The sequence below is a fragment of the Tursiops truncatus genome, chromosome 8 (genome assembly GCF_011762595.2).
Source record: "Tursiops truncatus isolate mTurTru1 chromosome 8, mTurTru1.mat.Y, whole genome shotgun sequence".
Classification (NCBI taxonomy): domain Eukaryota; kingdom Metazoa; phylum Chordata; class Mammalia; order Artiodactyla; family Delphinidae; genus Tursiops; species Tursiops truncatus.
Window position 1 is genome coordinate 9,100,984 of NC_047041.1, and position 20,949 is coordinate 9,121,932.

A 20,949-nucleotide genomic window follows, 5' to 3' on the forward strand; every position below is an offset into this window, starting at 1 on the left:
AGGTCATGTACTCCAACCACCTTTCCAGGGCCTGAAAAATATCCCTGCCAAGGATGCTTAAATAGTTTCAATGATGGGATGTGCATGAAAATAAATATATCACAATATTGGCTAAGCTTTACTGATCACTTACAATGCATTAGGCACTGTACTAGATGATTTTATGCTTCATCTCCTCTCACTCTTACTCCAGCTCTCAAGGTAGGAACTATTATTATTATGATTAATTATTATTATTCTCACTTTACAAAAAAGGAAACTGACTTTCAGGGGTTAAGTCACTTGCCAGAGGTCTCCCAGAAGCTTATCTCATCTGTCTCTGGGCTGACTAGGCGCACAGAGTGGACATCTCCCAGACAAGAGCCTGTGCTCTTCCCTGTCTTCTGACCTACCACCCTGACCTCTCCCCGGGAAATGGGCCGGGGCATGACAAGACACACTTGCTCCCCGCACTTGGCTTCCGGGGCCTGTTTTCCTCTACCCTCAGCTTCAGAACACTGTGCCCTGAGATTCCACCTCTGGGTTTTCATGCCACTCTAGCAGGGGGTCGCTTGGAAGCCAAAGGATCGGGATTGAGATTCAAGGGTTCAGTAGAGGCTTGGGGTAAAGGATCAAAACAGTGGTTGAAGTTATGGTCGGGCTAAGGATTACCGCTAAGAAATCCTGGACTAGATCACAAGATAAACCCTAGGGCGGGGCTTCGAGTCAGAGGTTATGACTACAGGATCAAGGTCAGAGACTTTCTCTCCTCTGGTCTCCTCCCAATTCTCCAAGGCACTGAGGGCCAGGCAGGAAGCATCGGTTTCCTCAAAGCCGCTTCCCTCCTGGGGCAGAGTCTCGGTCACAAACAACCACCACTGCCGCCGCGCCCGCCCCTCCTTCCCTCCGCTGTGAGCTCAGAGCAGTAGGACAAAGTGCTACAGACAAGGACAGAGGCCTGAGGGCAGCCATGGACTCTGGAGGAGTAGGCCTCCTTGGGGCCCGTCAGCCCCTGCCCCTCCTGCTTCTGCTCGTCACAGGTGAGTGTGGCCCTCCCTACTCCTAGCCCACGCTCCGCTCCGTTGATCTGAGGCCTGGCCAAGGCAGCGAGGAGACCCCCTTGCTCCTTTGCTTCCCTTTTGCAGTGGGGGGTACCAGAGACGACGGTGATGATGATGATGATGGTGATGTTGAGTGTGAGACAGACAGACTGAGAGCTCCACTGGCCCTCACCTGGGTGCCACGCACGCATGCTGGCCTTCTCCCCTCCCAGCTAGCGTGTTATTTGGGAACTGATCTTCAGGCAAGAGGAGGAAGATGAGGCGTGCAGGGATTTGGGGGCCCTATTTGCAGTCAGACTGGGCTGCACCTCCTTTCCTCTCCCAGGAGGCATGGCTCAGGACTCCCCACCCCAGATCCTCGTCCACCCCGAGGACCAGCTGCTCCAGGGCCCTGGCCCGGCCAAGATGAGCTGCCAGGCCTCAGGCCAGCCACCTCCCACCATCCGCTGGCTGCTGAATGGGCATCCCCTGAGCATGGTGCCCCCAGACATTCACCACCTCCTACCTGACGGAACCCTCCTGCTGCTGCGGCCCCCTCCCCGGGGACGTGCCCACGATGACCAGGTCCTGTCCACAGACCTGGGTGTCTACACGTGTGAGGCCAGCAACCGGCTGGGCACGGCAGTCAGCCGGGGCGCTCGGCTGTCTGTGGCTGGTGAGCCCTGGGCGGGGAGACCTGGGTTGGGGGTGGTCCTAGATAGGAGACCGGGGAGGAGGGGCTCTTCGGAAAGGCAGGTAATGCAGAACGCTGTGAGACGCCAAGGCAGGACCTGAATGTGGGGACTGGGTCCCGCCCTCTGCGACCCTCCCTCCTCCCCACAGTCCTTCGGGAAGATTTCCAGGTCCAGCCTCGGGACGCGGTGGCCACGGTGGGCGAGCAGGTGATTCTGCAGTGTGGGCCGCCCTGGGGCCACCCAGAGCCCACAGTCTCATGGTGGAAGGATGGGAAACCCCTGGCCCTGCAGCCAGGGCGGCACTCGGTGAGTGTAGCCCCCTTCCCCATGCCTCACCCTGTCCTGGCCACAACTGTGCACACGCGAGGGACTGACCCGCCCCATGGCCCAATGTCCCCTGCAGAATTTGAGGAAGGGGAGGCGGTGAGGCCTTAGACTTCCCTCCGCACTCAGAGGCCCTCCCCGCAGGGGACACTTCACAACGCACCTGGTCCTGACAGGTGTCCAGAGGTTCCCTGCTGATGGCAAGAGCAGAGAAGAGTGACGCAGGGACCTATATGTGCGTGGCCACCAACAGTGCAGGACGACGGGAGAGCCGGGCAGCCAGGGTGTCTGTCCAAGGTAAGGGGAGGGCGGTCAGGGCCAAGGTCGGGGGCTCCAGTTAGGGTGGTGTGGTCTGGTTTTGGCTGAGGTTAGGGGATGTGGGAGCGGAACCCGGGATCAGGGTCAGAGCGGCGGGGACCCCATTTAGGGGTGGTTCCCCCGTCCTAGAATAGAAATCGGAGTGCTCTCAACCTGGGCGAGTTCTGGCTCCTCTGTGGCCGAGGGATGTTCCACCCAATTCCTCCGTTCTGGCCTATGGGCCCCACCCCAGCCCTGTGCTCCCCACAGAGCCCCAGGACCACAAGGAGCCCCTGGAGCTTCTGGCTGTGCGCATTCAGCTGGAAAACGTAACCCTGCTGAACCCAGACCCTGCGAAGGGCACCAAGCCTGGTCCTGCTGTGTGGCTCAGCTGGAAGGTGAGGCCCAGGACCTGGGCTGGAGCCCGTCACAGCTCCAGAAAGGGCTGCTCACGAGAGCCCTGAGCCCTCCTCTCCCTCTGGGCTCTTTCCCAGGTGAGCGGCCCTGCTGCACCTGCTCAGTCCTACACGGCCTTGTTCAGGACCCCAGCTGCCCCCGGAGGCCAGGGAGCCCCGTGGGCAGAGGCCCTGCTGGCTGGCTGGCAGAGCGCAGAGCTTGAGGGCCTCCAGTGGGGCCAGGACTACGAGTTCAAAGTGAGACCATCCTCCGGGCGGGCTCAAGGCCCCGACAGCAACGTGCTGCTCCTGAGACTGCCTGAGCAAGGTCGGGGACAGATGCCCCCCCAGACCCAACAATATACCCCCAGCCCCTTTTTGTCCCACTCTAGCCGGGCGGATGGTGGGTCCCACCCCTGGGTCCCTCCTGCCCTGGCCCAGCAAGCAGAGCTGAGAAAGGCTCTTAGTCTCACCAGTGTGGTTCTGACCCTGTGTCCCATTCCAGCTCCTTCCCCTAGAGCCTTCTCCCTCAGCATCCCTTACAGCCTCTCTCCCTCCCCCCTCCCCAGTGCCCAGTGCCCCTCCCCAGGAGGTGACCCTAAAACCTGGCAACGGCAGTGTCCTCGTGAGCTGGGTCCCACCACCTGCTGAAAACCACAATGGCATCATCCGTGGCTACCAGGTACCCTCCACAAACTGACACACCCCTTCCTAGTGGTGCCAGGAGATCCCTCTTCCCTGGCGTCCTGTAGACACTTGCTCTGGGCACTAAGAAATGGTACTTGGGCAGAGAAGCAAGGGAAACTTACTGTTGTTGGGCAAGGACCCTACTGTCTGCCAGACACTGCCGAGCACTTACTTAGAATCTCATTTCATCCCATAGTCCGCCCTGGGTTATTGTCCCGTGTATGGACGTAGAAAGTGAGGCTAAGCTCACAGGTGCGGGAAACAGAACAGGAATCAAACCAGGCCGTGTCTGACTCTCAGCTTCTAAGGCAGTGGTGTCAGAGGGTGGTTCCTGGACCAGCAACGTCAGCATCACCTGAGAACTTGTTAGAACACAAATCCTTAGGTCCTTTGCCAGGCCTTGTGAATCAGAAAGTCGGGGATGGACCCGGCAATCTGGATTTTAACAAATCCTCCAGGTGACCCTGAAGCACGCTGGCGTTTGCGAACCACGGGTCTAACGCCTATTTCGCCGATTACTTTTGTCCCTCGTCTGTCGGTCTAGAAAGAAGTGTCTCCCACTCTGTGGGGGGAGGAGGAAATAGGACGTGTGGGTGCATGCGGGGGGCGTCCCCAGGTGAACGGCAGGACAGGGTGGCCACACGCCCGGAGTCTGATCCGCAAGAGGAAGGGCTGAGCTGCTGGGATGGTGCCAGGGGGCGAGCTCCCCTCTGTTTGCGCCTCAGGTCTGGAGCCTGGGCAACACCTCGTTGTCCCCGGCCAACTGGACGGTGGCGGGCGAGCAGACCCGGCTGGAGATCGCCACCCGCGTGCCAGGTTCCTACTGCGTACAAGTGGCCGCAGTCACTGGGGCTGGGGCTGGGCAGCCCAGCAGCCCTGTCTGCCTCTTTTTAGGTGAGGACAGTGCCCACCGGCCCCACCCCGACCCATTCAGGCCCCATCTCCGCCTTCCTCTCTCCCTGCTCTCGCTTCCGGCTCCTCCCCCTCAGCCGCCCCCTCCCCCTGAGCTCAAATTCCCATACAGAGCAGGCCGTGGAGCAAGCTCTCCAGGAGCCCAGTGCGCACGGCCCGTGGACCCTGGAGCAGCTGAGGGCGGCCTTGAGGCGGCCAGAGGTCATTGCCAGCGGGGGTGTTGTGCTCTGGTTGCTGCTGCTGGGCACCGCCGTGTGCATCCACCGCCGGCGCCGAGCTGGGCTGCACCTGGGCCCAGGTGAGAAGGTGAAGTGGACTCCCAGGTGATCAGGCCTTCCCTGGGTCCAGCCAGAACGCTACAGGGGTTTAGACCGCTAGCCAGGTGCTGGAGACTCTGGGCTGACCCTTCCTCCTGCCCTCTCCCAGGTCTGTACAGACATACCAGTGAGGACGCCATCCTAAAACACAGGTGAGAGACGAAAGGGCCTGAGGCGAGGGCGGGGCCGAGGGGCCGAGGGACAGTGGAGCTGGGATGGAGAACTGGCCGGAGTACTAGTCTCCCCTACTGCCAGGCAATTTGGCATCCTAGTACCTGAATTTCCCTTGAACTTCAAGTGAGAATTAAATTTCTCTTTCATTAATGTTCCTATCACACCACTTGACAAGGTGAGTAAACTGAAGACTCATGACTCAAGTGACTGCCCAAGGCTGCACAGCTAGTAGCTGCCTTCTGAATTCCTAATCCAGTGCTCTTGTTACCAAGCTCTCATTAATACTGACTGCACTCTCCTGCTGACTCGTGCTGCTAGGTGGAGAATAACTAGCACAGGAGGACCAGTCTGATTTCTAATTTGCTCTGTACACTCAGCATCTCCCTAGTAGTCCCTTTGGCTACAGGAAATCACCTACCCACGGAGGCATCTTTCCTTCGCAATAATCCACCCACAGTTCCAGCAGAGGGCGCTCTGCCCTTGCGTGATGGATTCTTACTCCTTGTTCTCAGCAACGGAGCCCGCCTGCAGGTACATCTGCTCCAAGCGCGTTTGGCTGCCAGAGCAAGTCTCCCATTATGAGACACGACACTAAAAGAGAAAACATCCTTTTTTCTCCTACTGGCTGAATTTTACACTGAACAACCATTTCATCTCTGCCCACCTTCTCCTGCTCTTTATCTCATTAGATCTCCTCTGGGAGAGTTCACATTCCAGGTCTGCATCTTTCAACAGGAATTTATCAAGCACCTACTATGTGAGACACATCCAGCTCTACCATTTTGCTGTCAGTTTCTCGGCCCAGAGCAAGGTTCTGTGCTGGCTGGTGCTGTGTTCCTGCGTTGTTCTGTGCTCATTGGTCTTTCCCTTCCAGCTACCTCCTGGGCTTAGTCTGCTCTGCCCCGAACTTTCTCTGGCTCCCCTGGGATTTCATCCCTTCTCCTTGAGGGAGATTCCACTCTGATCACTTTGTTGATTCATTCCTTTAGAACAGCTTCCGTCTAGCAGAGACAGCCACGCAAGCACAAATGCAATCCAGAATTGGGGGTGCAGAAACATGTACAAGTACAAGGAAGGGGCTGGAGGGGAACTATGGGAGGAAGAAGATTTCACATTTACCCTGGCAGTTAGAAGGGGAAGGGCAAAGGGAACAGCAAGAAATAGCCGGTTGCATTCATAGGGAAAGACAAGCCTTTTGGTCTGGCTGGGGCGTACTGTGTGGGATGGGTCAGAGCACAGACTGAGGAGCTGGAAGCCAGACCAACGATGGCCCTGTTAGCCATGCTAGGCAGCTGGGCTCTATCTTGGTAAATGGAGAGCCACTGAAGGTTTTAGGCAGAAAAGTGCTTTGGTCTGATCCCTGCCACATGGTGTCCCATTCAAAGGGAACCAGGCTAGAGGTAGAGAAGCCAACCTTCAGGTAGCAAACTCCTGCTCTGCTGGCTGAGTCATCTCACATTTCTTCGTCTCAACTTACAGCATCAGCCTTGTAAGGAAGGCCTTACTGTTGCCATCTTACAGATGGAGAAACGGGGGCTTAGAGAGGCTAATAGACTGAGTTGCCCAGGGTTGCACAGCTAAGGCTGCAGCAGATCTGGCTCCAGGTCTGTGTTCTTTCTGTCTCAGCCCGTAGCTATCTCTCTTTGATACCTCCTAGCTCTGGGCAACTTGGACTTCCCCTGATCCCAGGATAAGAAAGCGGCGCTGAGTTTGGGACAGCAGATCAGAGATCTTAAGGAGGCTGTGAGGGGCTGAAAAGCAGTGAGAAGAACACCCCCCCCCCTTCTGCTACCCGCTGAGTCGGAGGTTTGGGCCAATCTTGTTCTCCCTCCACCCCACCCTCCATTGCCCAGGATGGATCACAGTGACTCGCCGTGGCTGGCAGACACTTGGCGCTCCACCTCTGGCTCTCGGGACCTCAGCAGCAGCAGCAGTCTCAGCAGCCGACTGGGAATGGACCCCCGGGACCCACTAGACAGTCGTCGCTCCTGTAAGCATGTCCCGAGGGGGTGGGGTGGGCCTGGCAGTGGAGCAGGGGTCCCAGGGCTGGAGAAGGGGGGGGCATGGGTGGGATGCGTTCACCATAATTCCTCCTGTCGTTTTTATTGCAGTGATCTCCTGGGATCCCCGAAGCCCCGGTGTGCCCCTGCTTCCCGACACCAGCACTTTTTATGGCTCCCTCATCAATGAGCTGCCTTCCAGCCCCCCAGCCCGGCCAAGTCCCCAGGCCCCAGCTGCCAGGCGGCTCACACCCCAGCTGGCCAGGCTCTCCAGTCCCTGGGCCAGTTCAGACAGCCTCTGCGGCCGCAGGGGCCTCTCTTCTCCGCGCTTGTCTCTGGCCCCTGCAGAGGCTTGGAAGGCCAAAAAAAAGCAGGGTAAGGATGGGGGGAGGGACAGCCTGACTCGGGTGGTAGGGGGGACAGGAGAGAGCATGGGGTGGCCTCGACGCCGGGTGTGGGCCGCACCCCACTCGCAGCCTGTCCTGATGGACGCCTATCGCCACGCACCCAGCCCGGAGTGTGCTGGCCTCAGCTTTTCTTTACACCATGATCTTGCTTGGGTTTTGCCACACCAGTAGTGAGCCTTGTTGCTGCAGCCAGCTCAACTCAGCAAACATTTAATAAGCACCACTGTATGCCAGACGGGGGACACAGAAACACCAAATATAATCCTTGCTCTTTACGAGCTCAAAGTCTAATGCAAGTGCCTGACCAGCACACAGAAAATTCTAGAACCTGGAGGGGTGTAACCAGTGCTAGCCCAAAGCCTCAGGCACTCATGACCTCTCTACTACGCACTGTGTCCATATGTACTATGTACGTGCACGATATACGGGTCTGCCCAGGTACCCACCTCCAGCTGGCTTCCCAGAGAATGAGTATTTCCTTTCTATCCAGAGTTTTCTCCTGACTTCCGGCTACCTGCTTTGACTTTCTAGAGAGAAGTAATTATAATCTCTGTTTCTTTAGCAACTACTCTATGGGAGGTGCTTTACTTACATTTGTTATTTCATTTAATCCTCACAACATATCGGCTAGGTGCTATTTCTCTAATTTTACAAGATTGGGAAAGAGGGTCAGAATTGGGTAACTTGTTCAAAACTCCATGTCCATAAGCTGCAGTTCTCAGATTTGAAGCCAGAATGGTCTGCTTCCAAAGGCTACTCGGAATCTCTCTGGGAGCGCCCCTGGGCAATTCTGTTCTCTCCCTGACTCTTTTCTCCTTTTCTGAACATTCACTGTCTGCACTCTCTCTGCTGTCTTCCTGAGCCTCCTGTACTGATTAGTAAGATTTACAAATGTTCAACAGCCAGTTTTGTTAAGTGGATATAATCCAACTTTTATTAAGACAAAGATGGATTCAGAGTAATTAAGAGCTTGTCCAATATCCGGAATTTTATGACTCTAAATATTAGCCAAGCTGGCATCCTTTCCAGCTTTGCCTCAGAGCTATTGCATTAGAAATAATCATCTGTGATAATGAAATACCAGCTAAAAAGAGGTTGCAGAAGTCTCATGGAAAAACTAGCTTTTCCGTGGATAACCACACTAATTTGAATATAACGTATACCCTGTCTGAGAACATTAATACTACCCCACAAAAGGTGAGCAATTTTCTACACTCAATTCTTAAGAAGATTCCAATTCTGAGATGAAGCTTCCTAACCTCACTCAGAGATCTAGGTCCTCACTGCACCCCTTTTCTCCTCACCCGGCCCCACCCCACCACTGCCCAGGATGGGCTGAGAACAGTGACTCCCCTGGGCTGGTGGACACTTGGCCTACCTCTGGCTCTTTGCAGTGGCAGCAAGATCTCAGAGGCATGGAGCTCCTCTACTGCTGTCAGCTGGTCCGAAAGACTGCTGATTCCTTGTCTTCTAAAACTGGCAGGCTCTCTCAGTGTCCTCTACCCCCTTGACTTGCTTATTCTTTTTTCTTTTCTTTTTTTAATCTATTTATTTATTTGTGGCTACATTGGGTCTTCGTTGCTGCGCCCGGGCTTTCTCTAGTTGCAGCAAGCGGGGGTTACTCTTCGTTGCGGTGCGCGGGCTTCTCATTGCGGTGGCTTCTCTTGTCACAGAGCATGGGCTCTAGGCACGCGGGCTTCAGTAGTTGTGGCACGCGGGCTCAGTAGTTGTGACTCACGGGCTCTAGAGTGCGGGCTCAGTAGTTGTGACTCACAAGCTCTAGAGCGCAGGCTAAGTTGTTGTGACGCACAGGCTTAGTTGCTCCACGACATGTTGGATCTTCCCAAACCAGGGATCGAACCCATATGCCCTGAGGTGGATTCTCAACCACTGTGCCACCAGGGAAGTCCCCTTTTTCTTATTATCTGACCTTAGTTGGGTTTTTTCCTCTGTGACTAATAATCTCACAACTGCTGTCTCCCGTGTCTAATCCATTATATCTTATTCTCAGTTCACTTTGCGGATACATATCATCAATACATTGAATAGCCTCATTAAATAATTAATTCAAACAAATATTTATCGCAATTCAGGTGTGCCCAACAAGATTCCACCTAACCCTGATAACATGTTTACTGTATAGTTTGATTCAAATAATATTGAAACTAAATTCAAGTAATTCCAAGCAAGGTGGAAGGAGGGTTTTTTTGTTACCAGAATCCTTTAGAGGAAATGATAGGAGCAGGGATAAGCATGGCCTTTTTCCTTCCCTTTCCACACAAAGCAACATAAACAACAGGTACCCCCATTTCTGAGCTTAGTCAAGAAGCACAGGACAAGACAGGTGATGAGAGCAGGGTTGGAGCACCCAAAGGTGGCCTCCAGGACTCCCTGGGTCATATGACAATTAAAGGAAATGAGTAAAAACCAAACCAGCCAAACTACAAAAGGAAACTTTGATGGAGGAAGTCTAGCCATTGTGTGGCTTTTCATCCCAGTGGCTCAGAAGGTCTGGCTACTGTACATGGATTCCTAGGGTCCAGATGGATTCTTGATGAATGCCTTGTCCCTGCTTTGAACCTGCCCCAGATCTTTGAAATCGGACTGACTAGACAGCTCTGTCTTGAGAGTCCTGCCTGGTCTCCGGTCCCCTTTCCTAACTGGGCTTCTGATCATGTGACACTAACCTGAAGGCTGTTTCTTTTCTCCTTTGCTTGATGTTCTCCTGTTCCTGGTCTTGGGAAAATCCTTTTCCCTTTATTATTCTGCTCCTCTCTGGTTTAAACTGAGATCCATTTTGGTTTTGGCCTGACCAAGTCATTGCACACAGCCGGGTCTTCTGTATTGTCACAGTTCACGCAGAGCCCTGTCTCCTAAGTGGCCACATGGGCCTGATGATAGCTGCCATCTTGTACATGATTCTTCTCACCTTGTGTTTAAACCTGCATCTCTGATATCATCCATCCATTCACTCATTCATTCAACACGTACTGAATATCCACGGGCAGGGCATTGCCTCCCTGGGTGAGATCAACACATCTTCCTATTTTCAAGTTCCTCTTCCCATCAGCTGACTCTCTCCCTTCACACCTGACATGGTCTGGAGCTCCCTGGTTTTGTCTTCCTCATTCAGCTCAACTTGACAGCCCAACCCATCTCTCCAAGTGAGAGACACTTGGGTTTATCAGGGCAAGGCTATCCAGAGCCATGTGAGATATTTGCGATGTGAGAAGTGGAAATTAACAGATTCTCTCCAAGAAAAGAAGGAGTATTTGCCTTCACGGAGGCAAAATTCATGAACATAGGTAGCAATGTGAGGGTATAGAGATCAGGAAATTGGAATGTGTACAGTAAAGAGAAATACAGTTGTTTTTTAATATATCTATTAGGTGCCGGGAACTTTCCAATCTGTTTTTAGTTAACTGGCCAAACCATGCTTTGCAGTGGTTGTTTACAAATGAAACAGGCTCAGGAAGGTTAACGGATTTACCTGAGGTCACACAGCTAATACGTGGCTGAGCCAGGCTACGAGTGCAGGTGTTTTGACTCCAAGCTTAGTGCTCCTTCCATTATATCACAGCTGCCTGGATGGAGAGAGGTTCTTCCCTCTTCCCTCTGGGTTCAAGAACCCTAAAGCTTAACTGGATGACGAAGCTGAAGCTAGAGCCTGTGGTTGAGGTCTGCAAGGCACACCCAGGCTTGGCCTCCAGCCACCAACTCTTTGCTTTGCAGAGCTGCACCAGGCCAACAGCTCCCCGCTGCTCCGGGCCAGCCACCCTGTGGAGCTCTGGGCCTGTGAGTTGGGCAACAGAGGCTCCAAGAACCTTTCCCAAAGCCCAGGTGAGAGGAGGGCGCTACGAGGCAGGTGAGGGGCTGAGGCAGGGTGTGGGGCTTCTCCTGTCCCTGTGGAGGCTGGCTGGGTGCAGACAGGACTCTGAGGGGCTGGATAGACAGGCAAACTGGGGCCCGGGGCTGACGGGGGTTCTGCTATCTCACACCCAGCCTGTCGTTCCCCAGGAGCTGTGCCCTGGGCCCTGGTTGCCTGGCGGGCCCTGGGACCACAGCTCCTCGGCTCCCCCAGTGAGCTGGTGACTCACCCTCTCCCCGCAGCACCCCTCCCTCCTCGTGGACCCCGCACTCAGAGTCAACAGACCCAGTAAGAGGGCATGGGGTCAGGACGCAGGGCTGGGCACTGGGGGTGTGGGGTGTCTGCTGACCGTGGACGGGGCTGGGGGAGGGGTGGCAGGGGCCAGAAGGACGGCACTAACCATCCTGCCATCTTACCCCAATCAGGCAATCGGTGGAGCCCCAAGCCCCCTCCTGCCACCCACTGCCAGCAGCCCCTGTCCCTGCCTTTATCCCTTCTGGTCCCCCCAGCCCCTCCAGTCCCCAGGCCTCTTCCCTCTCTGGTCCCAGCCCAGCATCCAGTCGCCTGTCCAGCTCATCACTGTCGTCCCTGGGGGAGGATCAAGACAGTGTGCTGACCCCTGAGGAGGTGGCCCTGTGCCTGGAGCTCAGTGAGGGTGAGGAGACCCCCAGGTGAGTGGCCAGAGGGGGAACCAAAGGATACAGATAGGAGCATGAGACAGGAGTGTGCCTAGGTCTGCTGCCTCCACCCTCCTCAACGGGGCTGTTTCTGCCACTCCACGCCCCGCCCCCCACCCCGACCACGTCCCATCCCCCGTTTTGCCTCTTCCTAGGAACAGTGTCTCTCCAATGCCAAGGGCTCCTTCACCCCCCATCACCTATGGCTACATCAGCGTCCCGACGGCCTCGGAGCTAGCAGACATGGGCAGGCCTGGAGGGGGGGTGGGGTCCGAGGTGAGGGGCTTGCTGTGCCCACCTCGGCCCTGCCCCACACCCACCCCCAGCGAGGGCTCCTTGGCCAATGGCTGGGGCTCAGCCTCTGAGGACAACGCCCCCAGCGCCAGAGCCAGCCTGGTCAGCTCCTCCGACGGCTCCTTCCTCGCCGACGCCCACTTTGCCCGGGCCCTGGCCGTGGCTGCGGACAGCTTTGGCTTTGGGCTGGAGCCCAGGGAGGCAGACTGCGTCTTCACAGGTACATGAGATCCCTGTCTTCCTCCTCATCCCCACCGCCTGGAGCGGACACAGCTTCTCCCCAACCAAGAGGCAAAGCATCCTAAGCATCGTCTTCGTGGTCGTTGTCCCTAAAACAGCTAGTTGGGTTTTTTTTTGCGGTACGCGGGACTCTCACTGTTGTGGCCTCTCCCATTGCGGAGCACAGGCTCCGGACGCGCAGGCTCAGCGGCCATGGCTCACGGGCCCAGCTGCTCCGCGGCATGTGGGATCTTCCCAGACCGGGGCACAAACCCGCGTCCCCTGCATCAGCAGGCGGACTCTCAACCACTGCGCCACCAGGGAAGCCCAAACAGCTAGTTTTTATTGAGGGATGACTATGTCCCAGGCACTATGATAAGTGCTTTACATACACTCAACATTAACAGCAACTCTCTGAAGAATATTCTTTGTCGTTCTTTTCCAAATGAAGAAACTGTAAGTCCAACAGCTTTATCAGCTTGCTCAAGGTCACCTACCAGAACAGGATAAATTGTTCAAGTTAAAATCCCAGAGGCAGCCGATTGTACAGTCCATTCTGCTACCTCCAGGACCCTCTTACCAGATGTGGGTCTCCAGGAAACGTTGCTCCCCAGCCCAGTGACTCAGATTCGTCCCCACTGTGGGAAGGTCTGTTTTCTCGCATGTGTCCCCCTGTGCTTTCAAGGCCTTCTTCCTGTCCTGTGCGTGGCAGGGTGGGAAGTGACTGGGCGGCCTGTTTCACGTGTCTAGCAGGTGGGACCATCATCCCCAAGTCAACAGAAGGTAGTCAGGGCTCCCCGTGGCCCTTTGGAGTGCCCTTCCTCAGACACTCTGTTAGATCCCCTAGACCCATCTTACGAACCCTAACTCTACATTTTGCCCCCCCAAAAAAGCAGTCAGGCTTGTGGTAGATAGGAGAGCAAGGATTACCTAGGACAGAAGGCCAGGGCTGGGCTAGGACAAAAGAGCTCAAGCTGTTCTCTGAAGAAACCAGTGGACATCTTCCTTTCCCTGGGGCGGAGGCTCCTGTGGATGTGGCCACTGGGGGTGATGGACCGAGTGGGGCTGGGTTATGTCTAGGGTTGGGTGTATGCCTTAAGCAGCCCCAAGCCTTCTGCCCTAAACTGGTCCATAAGGGTGAAGGACAACCCTCCACAGATACCTCTACCCTCCCTGACAGATGCTTTGTCACCTCCCTCCCCCCGGGATGACCTCTTCCTGAACTCCGCCCTCTCCCTGCCCCCGTGGGAGTGGAGGTCAGACTGGTTGGAGGACATGGAGAAAAACCACACCCAGTGGCTGGGAAGGGGGCTGCCTCCCTGGCCCTCCACCTCTCGGATCTCGTCCCAGAGAAGTCATGTCAGCTGTCCTGCGCCCATGGCTGGCGGTAAGCGTCTGGCTGGCTAGCTGATGTGGCGATCTTGACTGCAGGGGTTCTTGGCAGTGGGATGGGGTCCAAGAGGGCACCTGGGGTCTGGCAGGAGAGCTAAGGAGCTGGGGGATAAATCCATCCTCCTTCAACTTCTCCTACAGACTCCTCGTGAACTGATCCCGAGACTGCCGAGAGGAGAATCAGAACCGTCTCCCCTGTCAGCTGCCAGCCTGGGCTGTGGACTGTGGGTCTTGATCTCTGCATCTCTGCAGTCGGGGTCCACCTCTCCCAGCCTCCAGAGTTCTCCGTCCCGGATTGTGAAAACAAACGAAAGCAAAACAAAATATGAACAAAGCGGACCTGGAGCCCCCGGGGGAAAAAATCATCTCCACCTGACTCCCAGCCCTTGCTTTTCCCACTGCTTCATCCACGTCCACAGCCAGGTCATTTGGGCCTAAGAAGCAGCCCTAAATCCTGATCTCCCCACCCACTTGGATCACGGGAAGTGGAGGGGCCAAACGTCTGCCCGGAGGACAACAGTGGCTCATGGGAGAGGGCTGTGGAGGAAGGAGCTTCTCATCTCAGGGCCTCCCCTCTCTGCCTTTTCTGGACGATTCCTAACTCTCTCCCCAAACACACCACGAAGGGACATAAAGAGAGACTCCACTGAGGCAGTGATGAGTCTAGGGAGGAAGATGAAGGAGGAGTGACAAACGTGGGACAAGTACACCCTCCTCATACTCTTGTCACTATAAGCTTAAGGAATCTGATACCATAAAGCTACGATGACTTGAGTTCTACGAGGTCACTCTGCGGGCCGCCATCATGAGACCTCTCGGCGGAGCACCACCCTCAGGAGGGCTCCTGGGTTAGAAAGGGATCAAGGGTTCACTGACACTCTAGGTGTCACTCCTTTCTGTTCTGTTATGAAGGGGGGAATTACCTGCATCTTTCAGACTTTAAGCAGAATGCAGGAAAGGGAGGGGTGGGGGATTTTCGGGGTCTGCTGGTCTTAGCAACTTGTCCTGTGAAGACAACTCCTGCTTTCAGGGGTCCCAGCTGCCCTCCCCAAAGACCAGTCCCAGATGGTTTCTTAAAATAGACAAAGTAGCTAAGTTTCACAAAAGGTAGAACCACCTGTAAGGGCTGGCTAGTGGGCACCCTTCAGACAGAAAACAGAACAGAGGAATGGAGGGGCAGGACTTCCAGAGCCTGAGCCACAGAAAACCACTGGAGGGCAGGCAGGGCTGCGTCCTTCTCGCTTGGCGGGAAAGGTCAGGGGCAGAAGCCACACGCTGGGCGGTTGCTACTGAGCATGCCCAGGGTCGTGACCTCAGGATGAGGAGTCAGTGCTCTGGATACACATCCGTTCCTCTTTATTTGCTTTTCCTTTTTTGGATTTTATTTTTCTTTTAGCTTCCTGGTAAAATTCCTTTTGAAAACATGCCAACCTCATTTGCCAGACGAAATGAGAAAAAAGGGATTTGTACACACTTAGGTCAAAGTGGTAGGAGAGGTCAGAGCCTGGGACTGGGGGGTCAGCGGCCATCCCCTGAGAGCCCGGAGCAGTCACTGGGCAAGTGAGAAGGAAACAGACCTCAGTGCCCAGTGAGTGGTGTGGGCTGCGGGTTCGGGAGTGATGGGGACGATGGCGTTCGTGGCCAAAATTAAAAAGAAATTCTCTGCCAGTCTAACCAACTACATCTGGGTCTAATCTGGCTAAGAGGTGCCCATCTACACACACCCTTTGTGAGGGGTTGTGGGTGGTTGTCTGCAAAAGCCTGTTTTTCCTTCTTGGCTGGGATTTCCCCCATCAGCTCCTCCTTTCTTTGAGTTTTTAAAAATTACTGTTATTGTAAGGGGTATATTTCCTGATAGGGGAGGAGGGCACCAAGGGAGGGCCTGGCTCCGCTCTGGGAAGGCGGGACAAGATTCTCGCCGTTGGTTATTCGGAAAGTCCTTCTGGTTGTAACTGGGAAGACGGTGGCTTCAGCTCCTTCTGGAGGCAAAACAGGTGGCATCTCTTAGCCCTGCCCTCCCCTAGTGCTTTCAGCCGAAGAAGCTCAAATGATATACACACGCTCGCAGCCCCCTTCCTCCCCACATCCTGCACAAAACCAGACAAACAGGGCCCAGCGCTCTGATCAGACTCTTTTTATTGTCTTTCTTATGAATGGGTCCCAGATGGCAAGGGAAGAGCTGGCTCCTGGCTTCTAGGCCAATTTCTCAGGGAGCCCCATGCATCATTGCTGAGAGGGAAGAGACTCCTCCCTGCTCCTCTCCGCTCAGCCCTCATTCACCAAGGGGAGGGGCTCTTGCTCAGGCTCCGGGCCCAGGGACACGCCCTTCCCCATGGAATTTCTGGTAGCTCATCAAAGGTCATCTTGGTTCCTAGAGACAGAGGGGTGGGGGGGGGGGAGAGAGAGAGAGAGAGAGAGAGAGAGAGAGAGAGAGAGGCTGGTTTGTAAGGTGCTGGTCGGGACAAACAGGACCCAGTGGGGATGCACCTCATTTCTGGTCAGCCTCTCTCCCGATCCAGCTCTCCTACAGAGCCTGGCCCCTCTGTTATGTCATCTGTCTTCATCCTTTGTCACCTGTGCTCCAGGAGTCCTCTCTTCCTCCTTACTCACGGGGTCCCTTCCTTTTGACACTTCCCCCAGAGGACCTCTCTGCCTTCCTAGTTTTAATCATCCCGTGGCCCATGCTCCCTAGCCCTCCACTCTCATTTTTTGCCATCCCCAGCCCCTACCTCTCCACGCTTCTGTCCTGGCCTTTGGCTCTAGCTCCGGCTCTGGCTCCGGCTCCGGCTCCGGCCAGGGCCCCGGGAGCCCCGAGAGCTGCCGGAGCCTCTCGAAGAGTTGCTGCCGGCTGTGGAACAGGTGCTGGTGCCCTGGCCCCGGGACAGGAAGCTTGGTCGGCTGTAGGGGAGCCAGGCCTCTTCTGCAGCACGAGACAGAGGGGCATTTGGGCCCAGGCAGGGGGAGAACATCGCTGCTTGCCCCCGTGCCCCCCTAACCGCCATCCCAGCTCTGGAAGCAGAGTTGAGGGCAGACCATCCTGGGGGCTGAGGAGAAGCAGAGCGCACAGCCCATGGCCTTTACATAACACGTGCTCAGAAACCCGTGGGGAACTCCCACGCAGAGGGCCCTGGGAAAGGAGGGACAGAGCGCCCGGCCCCCTCTCTTTTCTCCTCTGGGCTTCAGTCCTGGGAACGGATACAACTTGGGAACTTAAGGGGATTTTGCTCAAAGAGAGCTGGAGAGACAAGTGTCTTTGATGTTGAGCAAATGTTGACCTCCTCCCAGCTGGAGGTCAGGGGTGAGCTGGGTTGAAAATGAGTGCATCAGTGGCACGGTCCGTACCACCCTGTTAGGCTCCAGTCGCAGCGCCCACCCTCTTGTGCAGCAGGGGCCCTCCTTACCATCCAGGTGCGGGCCCCGCCAGGCCCCCAGGGGCCCGGCCTGCGCCACTCTCCTCTCCCCACTGTGTTCCCGCTCCCGTTCCAAGGAGGACATGCTGCCTGCCACCCTCAGCCCCAGGGCCCAGCTTGCCTCTTCCTCCGGTGGCGGCAAGGGAGGGGGCGGCAAGTCTGGGGAGAGACCTGTTTTCAGCGCTCTCCTGCTTCTCCCTATACGGGCCTTTCTCCCACTCCCACTCCCCGGCGTCAGAGGGCGCTGAACGAGCAGCCCAAGGTTTGGGTCCACTCGCTCCCTCCTCCAACCCGCAGAGCTCAACCTTGGTTATCTGCCTGCTTCCCCTACTGTCACCACCTCCCAGGCTCACGGCCCCCTCACCCCCAGGACTGTGCTCCCGCCGGTAGGGAAGAGCCTTGGGTTTCTTCCGGATTCGGGCACGGGGCCCGTGAAGTGGAGGAGTCATCTCCCCAGGCGCCTGCCGGGTTCTCCCTGTGGCATTGGGAGATGGGGGTAGGAGTGGGTAAGAGAGTGGATCAAGAAAGGGGCTTAGGGGCTTCCCTGGTGGCGCAGTGGTTGAGAATCCGCCTGCCAATGCAGGGGACACGGGTTCAAGCCCTGGTCTGGGAAGATCCCACAGGCCACGGAGCAATTGAGCCCGTGCGCCACAACTACTGAAGTCCGCGCGCCTAGAGCCCATGCTCCACAAGAGAAGCCACTGCAATGAGAACCCCGCACACCGCAACGAAGAGTAGCCCCCGCTCGCCACAACTATAGAAAGCCCACGCACAGCAACAAAGACCCAATGCAGCCAAAAATAAATAAATAAATAAAGTTATTTAAAAAAAAAAAAAAAAGAAAGGGTCTTGAGGGTGAAGGGGAAACAAGCTTCCGGGAGGTGGGGAGGTGGAGGCCAGTTGAGGGGTCTACAGACTCACCTGGGGCACTGCTGGCTGTACTAGCGGCAGCGCTGGGGCTGTGATGGAGGGCCGTGGGGTCAGCACCCAGGCCAGCAGGCCTCCCTTCACGGCTACTCAGCGTGGGCTGGGATACACTGAGAGGGGAACTTGGCCCAAGGGGCGCCCTCCTGCAATGACATGAGGCTTCATTTGTTCGCTCAACAGACAGTAAGTGCCTATTGTGTGCCAGGCACCATGCTAAACAATCAACCTAACACTCAGATGAATAAGACACAGCTCGTCCTCCACAAGGCGCCCATGCTCGTGGAATACGAGGAAAGCCAACTTTGAAATGCCCCAGGAAGCTTGCAGAGTCCCTCCAATGAGTGTCGGGAGTGAGAGACCTTGCCAGCCTCCACATTTCTCCCCAAATCACACTTGCACCCTGATACAGCCATGAGACCTCTGGGCCCCAGATTCATCCATCCATCTGGTCACCCACCCATTCACCCACTGGATAGATATGTACGGAGGGCCTGTAACATGCAAGGTACTATACACCTCCCTACCTGGGCGTCTGGTGGAGATGGGGAATGTCAGTGGGGGGCTGGGGAGGGTCAGGAGGTGAGGGGGTAAGAGTGGCTGTGGACTGCTGTCCATAGGAAGGTGTGGGAGAGGGGGTTTCCCCTCGGGATGGAGGGACCAAGCACCCCCCGCTGGTGCTGGGCTCTGCCACGTGGCTCCTCTCGGGCACTGGTGGGCCCCACTCTTCCGGCTCTGAGCTGGGGGCAAAGAGGCAGGAGGGCGGGGTGACTGAGTAGCTTCATACCCTCCCTTTGGCCTTCCGCTGCCCCCTTCCCTTCTTCTCCCAGCATCTTTGCCCTCCGCTGACAGGAGGCCCTGGGCTGGTCCCACGTGTACAGGGCATCTGCAGGCGAGGCGCATCCTTACCGGCCCTCCAGCGCCTCCTCAGGCCCCTCTAGGCAGCTCAGTTCACAGGAAGGGGGCGGGGGTGGCAGCGCTTCTGGCCAGTTGAGAGAGGGCATCTGTACAGGTTTCCCCAGAAGCTTTACTTTGCCCCCCCTGGCTCCTGAGGAGAGCAGGATGGGGCCACAGCAAGATACAGGCAGGAAAGAGGCAGAGGTGAGGCGCGTCAGAAAGGAGTGCTGGGCTAGGTCCCAGAAGGGAGGGTGGAGGATACTCTTTGGGGAAGATGCTGCTCAGGGCTAAAATGGGGGTGTTGGGAACTGGAGTCCTACCACTGTCCCCCTGGCTCCATTCTGGAGGAGCATACTGGCTCCAGTCGCCTGGCTCCCCTGAGGGATGTGGAGGGAACCCCCCGTGGAAGGTCTGCAGCTCCTCGCCGGCCAGGTCAATGGTGCTGTAGACAGGACCCTCAGCAGAGGCGGCAGCTCCCCGGGCCGTCTGAGCCAGGTAAAGGGAGATCCCTGCTTCTGAGGGGGAGAAAGAGGGAGGCCCGGGGAGGAGACGGGGCAGAGACAGAAAAATAGAGGACAACAGGAGAATGGAGGGCACAAGGGGATGCCGCCTCTTCCCCATCCCAATCCGGGGTAAAGGTAAGGCATGAGAGAGGCTCCCCCAACTCACAGCCTCCCAAGGATCACGCAGCCTCAGCAAGACTGGGACCCCTTGGCCCCCTTCAGTTTGCCCCAGCCGGTCGGGAGGAGAGAGGGTGCAGGGCCTCCTGGTGTACCCCTGAGGGAAGCAGAACTCCTCACCATTGTAATATCTGTCGTCTGGGTCAGGATTGCTGGGGCAGCAGCTTCCCCTGGGTTCCTGGGCCGAGGGGCTGCGAGATGAGTGCGGCCACGAGTCTGCCAGCCACGGGTAAGGAGCAGGGCCGAGGCCCATTGGTGGCCTGAGGGACAGCAGGTGAACGCTGGGGACAGAGAGCCTGAAGAGGCCAGCGAAGTAAGGGAGGCAGGGGTAATGGGAGCTGGAGGACAGTAACGGTGAGTGTGGCGGTGAGAGGAGGGCGGAGGTCAGCACGGGGAGGCAGCTGGGCCTGGGACGAAGGGAGTGGCCTCATCCTGGGGAGATGAGCTAAGAGAATTACCTGGAACTGGCTGCCGACAGGCCCTCTGAGTGTGGGAAGGACACTGGGGAAGACGACGGGGAGAGTGTGAGAAGCGCGGCTACCTGGGGTCCGAACCCCTCCCCTCCCCCACCCCGGGGGCAGAGATGTCTTACCTGCAGGTGTGTAAGCAAAGGAGGCTTCCGAAAAGGAACCCGTGAGAGAAAGAAGAGGGGAAATGGGGAGAAAAGTCAGAAATATCCATATTCTGGTCCACTCCTTGGGCGTGGTCCTAATTCCACCACTCAGGTTGTGACCAATTTCACAGGAATTGGTCACCTGTGAAACCCTAGACCAATTTCATCGGAATTCCTAGGGGTGCGACTCAGGCATCAGTAATTTTCTAAAGCTCCCCAAGTGACTCCTGGTAGCGAAGATTGAGAACCTCTGAACTAAGAGACCTCGCATCTCTCCGGACACGCCCCTTCCCAGGGAGAAGCAGAACTCAAGTCTCCTCCTTTCAGCGGGTCCCCCCTTTCCATCCAGACCCCGCCTGACAATTTATCGCCTGGGATCCTGGCCACACTTCCTCTGCCAGCCCCCGACCCCCAGGAAGTGAGTTTCCGCCCCCCGCCCCCCAGACTTGCCCCTTCTCTACTGAGGCTGACCGCAAAGCCTGCTCCTTCCCGAGGCATTTTAAGGACAAATCTCACTCCTCTCAGCAAACTCAGGTCCCGCCCCGCCTCCTCTGGGCCCCGATCTTCCCCGTCACCCCACCCCCCAAGCCCAGGTCCCGACAGCTCTCGGTTCCATCTTGGGCACCCGGCCCCTGTCCAAGGGGCTGAGTTCCCGTGCGACCCCTCGCCCGACGCCGCTCCGGGAGCTGTTGAGCCCCTCCTCCTCTCTTTCCATCCTCCCCGCCTCCCTCCCTGGGGGGGCGGGATC

General features: G+C 56.5%; 2 protein-coding genes across 23 annotated transcripts; one reads left to right on the forward strand and one right to left on the reverse strand.

Moving 5' to 3' along the window:
- Positions 1 to 795: 795 nt before the first annotated feature.
- ROBO4 (roundabout guidance receptor 4) lies at positions 796 to 15,351 on the forward strand. 16 transcript variants are annotated; one of them, XR_012333274.1, is made up of 18 exons: positions 798 to 1,019; positions 1,366 to 1,695; positions 1,863 to 2,020; positions 2,215 to 2,335; positions 2,606 to 2,733; positions 2,830 to 3,058; positions 3,300 to 3,412; positions 4,143 to 4,311; positions 4,442 to 4,627; positions 4,756 to 4,798; positions 6,674 to 6,810; positions 6,932 to 7,195; positions 10,960 to 11,067; positions 11,230 to 11,383; positions 11,521 to 11,766; positions 11,928 to 12,286; positions 12,737 to 12,933; positions 13,466 to 13,535. XR_012333274.1 is itself a non-coding variant. In XM_073808014.1 (18 exons), the coding sequence occupies exons 1-17, from the start codon at positions 950 to 952 to the stop codon at positions 12,905 to 12,907; spliced, it is 2,868 nt and encodes a 955-aa protein (XP_073664115.1). In that variant the 5' UTR covers positions 798 to 949; the 3' UTR covers positions 12,908 to 12,933; positions 13,466 to 13,603. The 16 variants fall into 16 exon arrangements, 15 of the variants coding, with proteins under 15 accessions (XP_019797270.1, XP_019797269.1, XP_073664118.1 ...); XM_073808014.1 differs by having other exon boundaries at positions 12,855 to 12,933; positions 13,466 to 13,603; XM_073808012.1 differs by lacking the exon at positions 12,737 to 12,933 and adding an exon at positions 13,819 to 15,351 and having other exon boundaries at positions 803 to 1,019; positions 1,863 to 1,921; positions 13,466 to 13,672.
- A 450-nt stretch (positions 15,352 to 15,801) lies between these two features.
- On the reverse strand, positions 15,802 to 20,459 carry ROBO3 (roundabout guidance receptor 3). Of its 7 annotated transcripts, XM_073808035.1 has the most exons (11): positions 20,181 to 20,459; positions 20,047 to 20,089; positions 19,709 to 19,848; positions 19,229 to 19,423; positions 18,921 to 19,059; positions 18,539 to 18,751; positions 18,009 to 18,157; positions 17,452 to 17,562; positions 17,079 to 17,246; positions 16,407 to 16,597; positions 15,802 to 16,048 (listed from the first exon to the last, which is right to left on the reverse strand). In XM_073808035.1, exons 3-10 carry the CDS (start codon positions 19,839 to 19,841, stop codon positions 16,437 to 16,439), a joined length of 1,269 nt encoding a protein of 422 aa, XP_073664136.1. In that variant the 5' UTR covers positions 19,842 to 19,848; positions 20,047 to 20,089; positions 20,181 to 20,459; the 3' UTR covers positions 15,802 to 16,048; positions 16,407 to 16,436. The 7 variants fall into 7 exon arrangements, with proteins under 7 accessions (XP_073664136.1, XP_073664131.1, XP_073664130.1 ...); XM_073808030.1 differs by having other exon boundaries at positions 18,921 to 18,993; positions 19,229 to 19,848; XM_073808029.1 differs by having other exon boundaries at positions 19,229 to 19,848.
- Positions 20,460 to 20,949: the final 490 nt, after the last annotated feature.

Bases quoted from the DNA above. Each gene is read 5' to 3' on its own strand.
- ROBO4 (XM_033861859.2), top strand. From the start codon at position 950: ATGGACTCTGGAGGAGTAGGCCTCCTTGGGGCCCGTCAGCCCCTGCCC. The intron at 1,696-1,862 runs GTGAGCCCTGGG...TCCTCCCCACAG, and splicing joins CGCTCGGCTGTCTGTGGCTG to TCCTTCGGGAAGATTTCCAG. The intron at 12,287-13,465 runs GTACATGAGATC...CCTCCCTGACAG, and splicing joins GGCAGACTGCGTCTTCACAG to ATGCTTTGTCACCTCCCTCC.
- ROBO3 (XM_073808029.1), bottom strand. From the start codon at position 19,841: ATGGGCCTCGGCCCTGCTCCTTACCCGTGGCTGGCAGACTCGTGGCCG. The intron at 18,158-18,538 runs GTAGGGAGGTGT...ATGTCATTGCAG, and splicing joins CATCTCCACCAGACGCCCAG to GAGGGCGCCCCTTGGGCCAA. The intron at 17,563-18,008 runs GTGAGTCTGTAG...CCAATGCCACAG, and splicing joins TACAGCCAGCAGTGCCCCAG to GGAGAACCCGGCAGGCGCCT.